The sequence below is a fragment of the Oncorhynchus keta genome, chromosome 6 (genome assembly GCF_023373465.1).
Source record: "Oncorhynchus keta strain PuntledgeMale-10-30-2019 chromosome 6, Oket_V2, whole genome shotgun sequence".
Taxonomy (NCBI): domain Eukaryota; kingdom Metazoa; phylum Chordata; class Actinopteri; order Salmoniformes; family Salmonidae; genus Oncorhynchus; species Oncorhynchus keta.
The window spans coordinates 10774898-10787095 of record NC_068426.1 but is presented as its reverse complement, the minus strand read 5'-3'; the positions used below and the strand labels follow the sequence as shown (position 1 = coordinate 10787095).

Genomic DNA, 12198 nt, shown 5'->3' with positions numbered 1-12198 from the left:
ATGCTTGTGTGTTTGTGTAGCATTGTAAGGCATTAGTTAGTGAAAAAGATGTTCTGATACCTCACGCAGTCATTTTGTCATAAACATCTGGGAAATAGCTTTGCCTTATATTAGGCTTTTGGGAGAAATGAAGACATAATGGCTTTTTTCTTGTTTATCAGAGTGATAAAAGGAGAAGCTTCCTGAAGAAGAAAAGATAACTTGGTGTTTAACCACAAAATGGATTCTCAGCACCTTCATGTACAAAACAGTGATGGTCATTGATTGGAATTGTATCATGATTGTATCAATGTAGCTCAATTCTGGCAGCTGTGGGGAAAACAATGTGTCAACCAGATTTAAACTGCGACTTGGGAGTATCTACAATATATACAATTATTTTTGCCTATATTCAGTAGCATTTATGACTTTTAGTTTCCCAACTTGGTGACAACAATGAATTGTATGCTTTTACCAGCCAACTTATAGCTACGGCCTGAACAGATGTGTTCCTTACTATATATTGGGCCAAAATTATTTTTATCAGAGGTACTGGATGAAGTATTTTTAAGTGTATCAAGAGACACTAAATGTGCTGTTCCTTTTACACAAATAGGACATCTTTATTGTTTCACTTGATCACCATTGTGTATATCAGTTATTGTTAATCTGTTTTGGCGCACTGATGTTATGTAGTTAATTAACCAAACTGTTAACTGTCTCTGCTGAATAGACAGTGTTCACGTATATGACAGGGAGAGTGTATCGTATGACTTTGGTTTCTCATTCATTTCAGCAGTACAGTCCAAACCCAACAAATAAAACTGTCAATATATGATTATTCAACTTTATGTCTGACAGATTATACACCTAGAGTGATGAATAGTCTGATGTTGAGTGATGAATAGTATGATGTTTGTCACATGTGCTCCCTCTCCGGCCTCTAGGTCACCAGGCTGCTCGTTATGGCGCACACCTGTCACCATCGTTACGCGCACCTGCCCGTCATCAGACTCACCTGGACTCCATCCCCTCCCTGATTACCTTCCCTATACCTGTCACTCCCTTTGGTTCCTTCCCCAGGCGTTATTGTTTCTGTTCCAGTGTTAAGTCTGTGTGTTGTTCGTGTTTCTTGTTTTGTTTTATGTTGCGTTTATTTATTAATACACTCACTCACTGATCTTGCTTCCCGACTCTCAGCTCACATTGTTACAATGTCGAGTGATGAATAGTACGATGTTGAGCGACTCTATCTTACCGTTCATATCTTTGCATCTGATTCAGCATGATAAACAAAGCATCTTGGCCCTTTCTGCTTTCTCTCAGTCACAGTAGACTTAGCTGTGACTTTCTCGCTGTCCCTGTCTTTGGGATAGATTTATGGTTGATTTGTTCATCATAAGAGGTTGGGTTTTGTTTCTGAGATGTGTGTTGCTTTGTGTTTCAGGGCAGTGTAAGGGGGATAGGTCAGCGTTCTGTCGTATGGAGGTGCTGAACAGGTACTGCTCCAACCGTGGGTACAGACAGATGTGCTGCAAGTCCTGCAGCGAGGGAAACTTCACCAGTACGGGCCAGACCTTCACCAGTACGGGCCAGACCTTCACCAGTACGAGCCAGACCTTCACCAGTACGGGCCAGACCTTCACCAGTACGAGCCAGACCTTCACCACTGGGCCCTGGAGGTACACCACACTACCTGCTCCCACCCCCACCAATCGCTCCTTCTCAACAACCCCCACAACAACCCTCACACCCAAACCCTCCACCGAGCTTTATACCACTGACTTTGCTTATGTCGACTATGACGATTATGAGGAGTATACAACCAAAACCAACGAGCACAACACAGCGAAAAAATATAGCCCTACCACCATCCCTGTATTAACCACCAGACGCCCCAGAAGAACAACCACCCCTTTGGTTACCTCCAGGAGTCCTACATCTCTCCCCACCACCACTGAGGAGACCACAGATCCCAGCACCACCATTCAACCCACCACAGAACCCACCACAGTCCCCACCAGTCAGGGCTCATCGACTCTCAGAACTACAAATGTTCCCAAATCCATCACGTCCACCACAGCTTGGGTTGATGTTATTGAGAGGAAGTCCTGGACAACCCTAGCTCCATCCACTTCCAGACCTAAAGTAGACAAGAGATGGAAAACCATTCCAACGCAGCGTAGGGTCAGTGTGATAAGCATGCTCTCCACCATACCCCCCCACAGGACAGAGGACAAGAGAGAGAACGACTGGCTGGAGGTGCCGTACAGGATCGTTGGTGTAGACAATGATGTCTCTCAAAACCACTTTGTTCCTAGAAGACGGCCTCCATTCCGAGAAATGACACGGAACAAAAGAATACAAGAGCTCCTAGCTGAGAAAAGGAGGCAAGACTTACTCCTCAAACGAGCAAAAAGAGAACCGGGACCTTGATAGTCAGGCGACCTTTGATTCCCTTAGTCTTTAGCACATCCCAAAGCTATGCTACGGAGATTTTCCTGTTGAATGTTGCATTAGACATTTTACAGACACTCTTATCCAGAGCAATTAGGGTTAAGTGCCTTGCTCAAGGACACATCAACAGATTTTTCACCTAGTCGGCCCGGGGATTCAAACCAGCAACCTTTTGGTTACTGGCACAATGCTCTTAACCGCTAGACTACCTGCAACCAATGTGTGACATAATCCTGCTATAATGAAACCACTCATTCCAGTTCAGAGCCTATCGGTCATGTAAAAATGTATTGGTTATCTTAAAGATGGGAATTGGGCCTGCTTTGCTTTTTTATCCAATGAGGAAAGGGGATAGAAATGAAAGAAAATGTACAAAACTGACACAATTGAGAAATGAATACTAACTAGTTTTCTGTAAATCCACTCTCTTGAGCGTTAATTGCACATTTGTAATCGCTGCTTGGTAATAAAGATAAATTGAATAGTTTTTTATGCTTTGATGTCAATACATATTGTTTATTTGTTTAGATTGTAAACAATTAATACATGACTTATTTAACAGCACTTGATAAGAAAGGAAGTCGTTGTTGTCAGTAGCAGGTTCAAAAATGGTTTGTGAATACATTTTTGTATATTTGTTTTTAATAGTTTATGGTAGTAGTACTTTTAATATTATTATAGTAATGGTATACACCCTATTGAAACCATAATCATATCCAAACTGTATAAGGCTAGCTTACACTATCTGTACATTCCACCCTTTCAATACCAACACACAGCACATGATGTCCAAGGCAAAATGTAAATATGACTCAAATTTTATTTGTAATATTTATTGAACTGTCTGTTAAATAAATGATTTATGCTTTTCACACGCAGGTGCATGAGGCATGTGCTCATAGGACCAGCAGCCATACAATCACTATGAAGTATTCTAACACATTGGTCAATGGAAACAACATAAGCTGTACGTTTTCATACCTGGTAATCTGATCATTTAATAAAACTGCAATTGAAAAATAATACTGTTGTCCTCCTTTGACTTTTGAACTGTGTTGAGAATGTTAAAGAAAAGTTATATATACATAATGATGATTACAATATGAATAAATTAATTAAATAAATTAAAACTATTTTCAGTAATGTAGGGTAGGCCTGCAACAGCAAACCATCTCTCGCTTCCTCAGTGGTAATGATGTGCAGTCGAGAACTAGACTGTCTATGATGATGAACAACATGGTGTCCACAGGGTGGCACTAAATGACTGATGTTCATCTAGTAGTAGATATTTCATGATGTAGGTAATATATGGTATAGGATAATAATAACAATAGGTCACGCCTTGGTCATTGTATTTTGTGTTTTCGTTATATATTTGGTCAGGCCAGGATGTGACATGGGTTTATATATTGTATTTTCGTATTGGGGTTTGTAGTATTTGGGATTGCGGCTGAGTAAGGGTGTTGTATAGGCTTGGCTGCCTGAGGCGGTTCTCAATCAGAGTCAGGTGATTCTCGTTGTCTTTGATTGGGAACCGTATTTAGGTAGCCGGGGTTTCACTGTGTATTTCGTGGGTGATTGTTCCTGTCTCTGTGTAGTTTCACCAGATAGGCTGTAATTAGGTTTTCACGTTCCGTTTTGTTGTTTTGCATTTGTATAATTATTTCATGTATCGCTCTTCCTTCATTAAAGACATGAGTAACCACCACGCTGCATTTCGGTCCGACTTTCTTTCGACAAACGAAGAACGACGTTACACAATAATAGTATTAATTATAAATATAATAATTTATAATAATACATATATAATAATTATAAATATCATCATTATTAATATAATAATGATAAATAAAAAAAATATAAATATAATAATTATAAATATAATAATTATAAATATAATAATAGGGAATTCTCAAGTTGCGCAGCGGACTAAGGTACTGTTTCACAGTGCTTGAGGCGCCACTACAGACTTGGGTTCGATCCCAGGCTGTGTCACAGCCGGCCTTGACCAGGAGACCCATAAGGCGGCACACAATTGGCCCAGCATCGCCCGGGTTAGGGAGGGTTTGGCTGGCTGTGATGTCCTTGTCCCGTCGCTCTCTAGCGACTCCTTGTGGCGGGTCGGGTGCCTGTGGTCGCCAGTTGTATGGCGTTTCCTCCGACACATTGGTGCGGCTGGCTTACGGGTTAAGCGAGCAGTGTGTCAGGAAGCAGTGCGGCTTGGCAGGGTCTTGTTTCGGAGGTCACATGGCTCTCAATCTTCGCCTCTCCTGAGTCCGTATAGGAGTTGCTGCGATGGGACAAGACTGTAACTACCAATTGGGGAGAAAATAATAAATATAATCATTTAGAGAATAGTAATACTAAATATAATAATAATAATAATAAATATAATTTTATAAATAATAATAGTAGTAATACATATAATAATAATAGTAATAAATATAATAATAATAATGAATATTATAATAATAATAGTAATACATCTAATAATAATAATAGTAATAAATATTATTATAATAATAGTAATACATATAATACTACTAATAATAATGAATGTAATAGTAATAAATATAATAATAATAATACATTTAATAATAATAATAGTAATAATATAATAATAATAATAATAATAATAATAATAATAATAATGAATATAATAATAAATAATAGTAATATAATAATAGTAATACATCTAATAATAATAATAGTAATAAATATAATAATAATAATATAATAATATAATAATAATAATAATAATACATTTAATAATAAATAATATTAATAAATATTATAATAATAATAATAATAATAAATATAATAATAATAATAATAATAAAATAATAATAATATAATAAATATAATAATAATAATACATTTAATAATAATAATAGTAATACATATAATAATAATACTAATAATAGTAATACATATAATACTACTAATAATAAATATAATAATAGTAATACATCTAATAATAATAATAGTAATAAATATAATAATAATAATACATTTAATAATAATAATAGTAATACATATAATAATAATAATAGTAATAAATATAATAATACTAATAGTAATAAATATTATAATAATAATAATAATACATATAATAATAATAATAGTAATAAATAATACATAAATAATAATAATAGTAATAAATATAATAATAATAATAGTAATAAATATAATAATAATAATAATGAATATAATAATACATATAATAATAATAATAAATATAATAATACATATAATAATAATAATGAATATAATAATACATATAATAATAATAATGAATATAATAATAATACATCTAATAATAATAATAGTAGTGTTACGACAAATGAGTGAGGAGGTGTGGAGTCAGGCGCAGAGAGCAAAAGATGTGGGAAAAAACACACTTTAATGTCCCGGAAAAATAACATGAACAAAAGTAGGAAAACAAATGATCAGAAATATAAACGGACAGCGTGAAACCCAAAATACAAACAAAATACACTCAAACAAAGAACAGACGAACAAGCCCGCACGAAACAGAAGCGGGCTGAACAAACTATATATAATCCTACCCTAACAACCAAACAAGAAACAGGTGATACCAATCAGACAAAACCAAAGGAACACAGAACAACGGATCGGTGATCGCTAGTAGACCGGCGACGACGACCGCCGAGCGCCACCCGAACAAGAAGGGGAGTCACCTTCGGTAATATTTGTGACAAGTAGTACATATAATAATATAGGCTACACATGGAAAGTGTAAGTTCTTTATTATAGCCTTATAATTATTTTATTTTGAACTTTGCATTCACTTTTCCATTTCTGAAGAGAATGTGAAGAATTTGTTTAAAATATTTTATATGGGCTATTATGCGTAACTCAATTTTTATGGAATGGTCTGCCTACCCATGTGAGAGATGCAGACTCTGTCTCAACCTTTAAGTCTTTATTGAAGACTCATCTCTTCAGTAGGTCCTATGATTGAGTGTAGTCTGGCCCAGGAGTGTGGAGGTGAACGGAAAGGCAACGAACCTCCCTTGCTGTCTCTGCCTGGCCAGTTCCCCTCTCTCTACTGGGATTCTCTGCCTCTAACCCTATTACAGGGGTTGAGTCACTGGCTTACTGGTGCTCTTTCATGCCGTCTTCCTGTCTGGGTTGGCGCACCCCCTTGGGCTGTGCCGTGGCGGAGATATTTGTGGGCTATATCGGCCTTGTCTTAGTAAGTTGGTGGTTGAAGATATCCTTCTAGTGGTGTGGGGGCTGTGCTTTGGCAAAGTGGGTGGGGTTATATCCTGCCTGTTTGGCCCTGTCAGGGGGTATCATCGGATGGAGCCACAGTGTCTCCCGACCCCTCCTGTCTCAGCCTCCAGTATTTATGCTGCAGTAGTTTATGTGTCGGGGGGCTTCAGTATGCTCTCTCTAATTCTCTCGTTCTTTCTTTCTCTCTTTCTTTCTTTCTTTCTTTCTTTCTTTCTTTCTTTCTTTCACTCTCTCGGGGCACCTGAGCCCTAGGATCATGCCTCAGGACTCCCTGGCCTGATGACTCCTTGCTGTCCCTAGTCCACCTGGCCGTGCTGCTGCTCCAGTTTCAACTGTTCTGCCTGCGGCTATGGAACCCTGACCTGTTCACCGGATGTGCTACCTGTCCCAGACCTGCTGTTTTCAACTCTCTAGAGACAGCAGGAGTGGTAGAGATACTCTGAATGATCAGCTATGAAAGCCAACTGACATTTACTCCTGAGGTGCTGACCTGTTGCACCCTCGACATCCACTGTGATTATTATTGTTTGACCCTGCTGGTCATCTATGAACATTTGAACATCTTGGCCATGTTCTGTTATAATCTCCACCCGGCACAGCCAGAAGAGGACTGGCCACCCCTCATAGCCTTGTTCCTCTCTAGGTTCCTTCCTAGGTTCTGGCCTTTCTAGGGAGTTTTTCCTAGCCAACGTGCTTCTACACCTGCGTTGCTTGCTGTTTGGGGTTTTAGGCTGGCTTTCTGTACAGCACTTTGAGATATCAGCTGATGTAAGAAGGGCTTTATAAACAAATTTGATTTAATTTGATTTGTGTTGTTGTTTGTGTTGTTGTGTTGTTGTTGTGTTGTTGTTTGTGTTGTTGTGTTGTTGTTTGTGTTGTTGTGTTGTTGTTTGTGTTGTTGTGTTGTTGTTTGCGTTGCTGTTTGTGAGCTGATGTCCAATTAACTAAGTGTTACAACTGGTTGACGTTTTCATCCTTCTTCTACAAAATGCTGTGCAGGCCGGGGTATTCATCTACCAGACTGTCTGTGAAATAGAGACTGAAGGATCACATTGGCCAGGCCTAGAATTCTATTTTGTTCCATCCTCACATTCATTTCATTGTCAATAATGGCTTCCCTTTTTTCTGTGGAAAATTCTTCATTGTTCTTGATGAATAAGGAAAATGTTTATGGTGTGTCCCAATATGTATCCACAAAACATTATGGAATATAAATCAAGTATGATTTATCTGTAGAATCATAACTTGAATAATTCAGTATGTGTTCCCAGTTTGGATAGGAAGCAGTACTGCAACTTTAATGATTTCCGTGACTTTGCTTCCTCTCCTCAGACTGACTGTTTTGACATGCTTTTAGTACGAACCCGTTAATAATTTAACACGGAAATTGATGGTAAATGCTTTTGAATATGTACACTAAAGCAAGGAGACTTTCGCAAGTGAATAATGTTCAGGTTTGTCACGTTCTGACCTTTATTTCCTTTGTTTTGTATTTATTTTAGTATGGTCAGGGCGTGAGTTGGGGTGGGCAGTCTATATTTGTTTTTCTATGATTTGGGTATTTCTATGTTTCGGCCTAGTATGGTTCTCAATCAGAGGCAGGTGTCATTAGTTGTCTCTGATTGAGAATCATACTTAGGTAGCCTGGGTTTCACTGTGTGTTTGTGGGTGATTGTTCCTGTCTCTGTGTTTGCACCAGATAGGGCTGTTTTGTGTTTTCACGTTTCTTGTTTTTGTTAGTCTGTTCATGTGTAGAGTCTTGATTAAAGAACCATGAATAGAAACCACGCTGCGTTTTGGTCCGCCTCTCCTTCACCGCAAGTAAACCGTTACAAGGTGTTAAAGCTAGAATCCTTCATTTCAACAATAACAAAGTGTACACCCCGCCTCTGTTTTGGTAAAAAGCTCAGGGTTTGCCTTGGAGAAATGTAACCACTCTAAAATTCTTAGGCCGAGCTATGTATGCAAGGACTGACCATCCATGATATCAACGTTATAGTTTTAACAGTGTTTTGAGGCTCTACAGTGTTCGTTAAAATGTATATTGTTTATTAACATTGGCGTTTGTTTATTAACATTGAGTCTCATAGCAAAGGTTCTGAATACTTACACTACCGGTGAATAAGGTGAAGAGACTTGCTTGGGCCAAGAAACATGCAATGGACTTCAGACCGGTGGAAATCTATCCTTTGGTCTTTTGAGTCCAAATTTGAGATTTTTGTTTCCAACCGCCCTGTCTTTGTGAGATGCAGAGTAGGTGATCAGATTATCACTGCATGTGTGATTCCCACCATGAAGCTTGGAGGAGGAGGTGTGATGGTGTGGGGTGCTTTGCTGGTGACACTGTCTGTGATGTATTTAGAATTCAAGGCACACTTAACCAGCATGGCTACCACAGCATTCTGCAGTGATATGCCATCCCATCTGGTTTTCGCTTCTTGGGACTATCATTTGTTTTTCAACAGGACAATGGCCCAACTCACCTCCAGGCTTTGTAAGGGCTATGTGACCAAGAAGGTTAGTGATGAAGTGATGCATCAGATGCCCTGGCCTCCATAATCACCTGACAACAATGTTTGATATGAGTCTGGAAGGAGAGTTTACAGTCTAGCCAGACACCTAGGTACTTATAGATGTCCACATATTCTAGGTCGGAACCATCCAGGGTGGTGATGCTCGTCGGGCGTGCGGGTGCAGGCAGCGAACGTTTGAAAAGCATGCATTTGGTTTTACTCGCGTTTAAGTGCAGTTGGAGGCCACGGAAGGAGTGTTGTATGGCATTGACGCTCGTTTGGAGGTTAGATAGCACAGTGTCCAAGGAAGGGCCAGAAGTATACAGAATGGTGTCGTCTGCGTAGAGGTGGATCAGGGAATCGCCCGCAGCAAGAACAACATCATTGATAAATACAGAGAAAAGAGTCGGCCCGAGAATTGAACCCTGTGGCACCCCCATAGAGACTGCCAGAGGACCGGACAACATGCCCTCCGATTTGACACACTGAACTCTGCAAAGTAGTTGGTGAACCAGGCAAGGCAGTCATTAGAAAAACCGAGGCTACTGAGTCTGCCGATAAGAATATGGTGATTGACAAGAGTCGAAAGCCTTAGCCAGGTCAATGAAGACGGCTGCACAGTACTGTCTTTTATCGATGGCGGTTATGATATCATTTAGTACCTTGAGCAACCGCCCCGTCTTTGTGAGATGCAGAGTAGGTGATCAGATTATCACTGCATGTGTGATTCCCACCATGAAGCTTGGAGGAGGAGGTGTGATGGTGTGGGGTGCTTTGCTGGTGACAATGTCTGTGATGTATTTAGAATCCAAGGCACACTTAACCAGCATGGCTACCACAGCATTCTGCAGTGATATGCCATCCCATCTGGTTTTCGCTTCTTGGGACTATCATTTGTTTTTCAACAGGACAATGACCCAACTCACCTCCAGGCTTTGTAAGGGCTATGTGACCAAGAAGGTTAGTGATGAAGTGATGCATCAGATGCCCTGGCCTCCATAATCACCTGACAACAATGTTTGATATGAGTCTGGAAGGAGAGTTTACAGTCTAGCCAGACACCTAGGTACTTATAGATGTCCACATATTCTAGGTCGGAACCATCCAGGGTGGTGATGCTCGTCGGGCGTGCGGGTGCAGGCAGCGAACGGTTGAAAAGCATGCATTTGGTTTTACTCGCGTTTAAGAGCAGTTGGAGGCCACGGTAGGAGTGTTGTATGGCATTGACGCTCGTTTGGAGGTTAGATAGCACAGTGTCCAAGGAAGGGCCAGAAGTATACAGAATGGTGTCGTCTGCGTAGAGGTGGATCAGGGAATCGCCCGCAGCAAGAACAACATCATTGATATATACAGAGAAAAGAGTCGGCCCGAGAATTGAACCCTGTGGCACCCCCATAGAGACTGCCAGAGGACCGGACAACATGCCCTCCGATTTGACACACTGAACTCTGTCTGCAAAGTAGTTGGTGAACCAGGCAAGGCAGTCATTAGAAAAACCGAGGCTACTGAGTCTGCCGATAAGAATATGGTGATTGACAGAGTCGAAAGCCTTGGCCAGGTCAATGAAGACGGCTGCACAGTACTGTCTTTTATCGATGGCGGTTATGATATCGTTTAGTACCTTGAGCGTGGCTGAGGTGCACCTGTGACCGGCTCGGAAACCAGATTGCACAGCGGAGAAGGTACGGTGGGATTCGAGATGGTCAGTGATCTGTTTGTTGACTAGGCTTTCGAAGACCTTAGATAGGCAGGGCAGGATGGATATAGGTCTGTAACAGTTTGGGTCCAGGGTGTCTCCCCCTTTGAAGAGAGGGATGACTGCGGCAGCTTTCCAATTCTTGGGGATCTCAGACGATATAAAAGAGAGGTTGAACAGGCTGATAATAGGGGTTGCGACAATGGCGGCGGATAGTATCTAATTATGTATAGAGTTTTGATGTAATTTTGTTGTGTTTGTTTGTGGAACCCTATGCTGTCTGTCTACAAGTCTAAAATTATTGTATTCATGTTTATGATGAGTCTCACTGCTATATTTATTTTGCCTGTTTCATTCCCTTTGAGGGATGTTTGGTAAACCTTTACTTGGATATTCCCAATTAGATGTTCAGTAGATGTTTTAGTAGATGTTCAGTAGATGTTCAGTAGATGTTTTAGTAGATGTTCAGTAGATGTTTTAGTATATGTTTTAGTAGATGTTCAGTAGATGTTTTAGTAGATGTTCAGTAGATGTTTTAGTAGATGTTCAGTAGATGTTTTAGTAGATGTTTTAGTATATGCTTTAGTAGATGTTTTAGTAGATGTTCAGTAGATCATCAGTAGATGGTTCGGTACATGTTCAATAGATGTTCAGTAGATGTTCAGTAAATGCTCAGTAGATGTTCAATAATGTTTCTGTTATGACATCTTTATCATAAGGAAACTATGGCAACTATGGGTGCTAAGGGAGGTGTTCTTCTGATTTGACTTCATGTAAACAGTTATGTGGAATAATAACATTTCACAACTGTGGCTCAGTTGGTAGTTGCTCTGGATCAGAGCATCTGCTAAATGACTGTAATGTTGTTCCTATGACTGTAATGTTGTAGGAGAACAGTAGAATAGGGCTGAGCCATATTGCATCTCTGCCCTGTGTTGAATGCCAGGGCCCATTAACCTCTCCTCCTCACAATATCTCTCCTCTCCTCCTCATGATATCTCTCCTCCTCTCCTCCTCACAATATCTCTCCTCCTCACGATATCTCTCCTCCTCGTGATGTCTCTCCTCCTCTCTAAATGCAGCCTCTTTCCTCCTCTTCCTCCCTTGTCTAACCTCCTCTTGTTCTCTCTATTCCTCTCCCCCACTCCTTGTTTCTCCTACACTGTACATTCATGAAATCAATTTTGCACATGATTATGCTCAGCCACAGAATGGGATGGAGGTGCTATTTTTAGTCGGCCAAGGGAGGAGAGGGAGAGCAGGGAAGCGAGAGAGAAAAGGGGGTGGGGACAA

At 40.0% G+C, this 12198-nt stretch overlaps 1 protein-coding gene across 1 annotated transcript in view; it reads left to right on the top strand.

The window, feature by feature from the left end:
• LOC118384930 (A disintegrin and metalloproteinase with thrombospondin motifs 2) overlaps nucleotides 1-3459 on the top strand; it is a 104872-nt gene extending 101413 nt beyond the window's left edge. The window contains exon 22 of the mRNA XM_052520659.1: nucleotides 1427-3459. Coding sequence (XP_052376619.1) covers nucleotides 1427-2415 — 989 coding nt within the window. The 3' untranslated portion in view covers nucleotides 2416-3459. The remainder of the gene's footprint in view (nucleotides 1-1426) is intronic.
• The last annotated feature ends 8739 nt before the right edge of the window (nucleotides 3460-12198 follow it).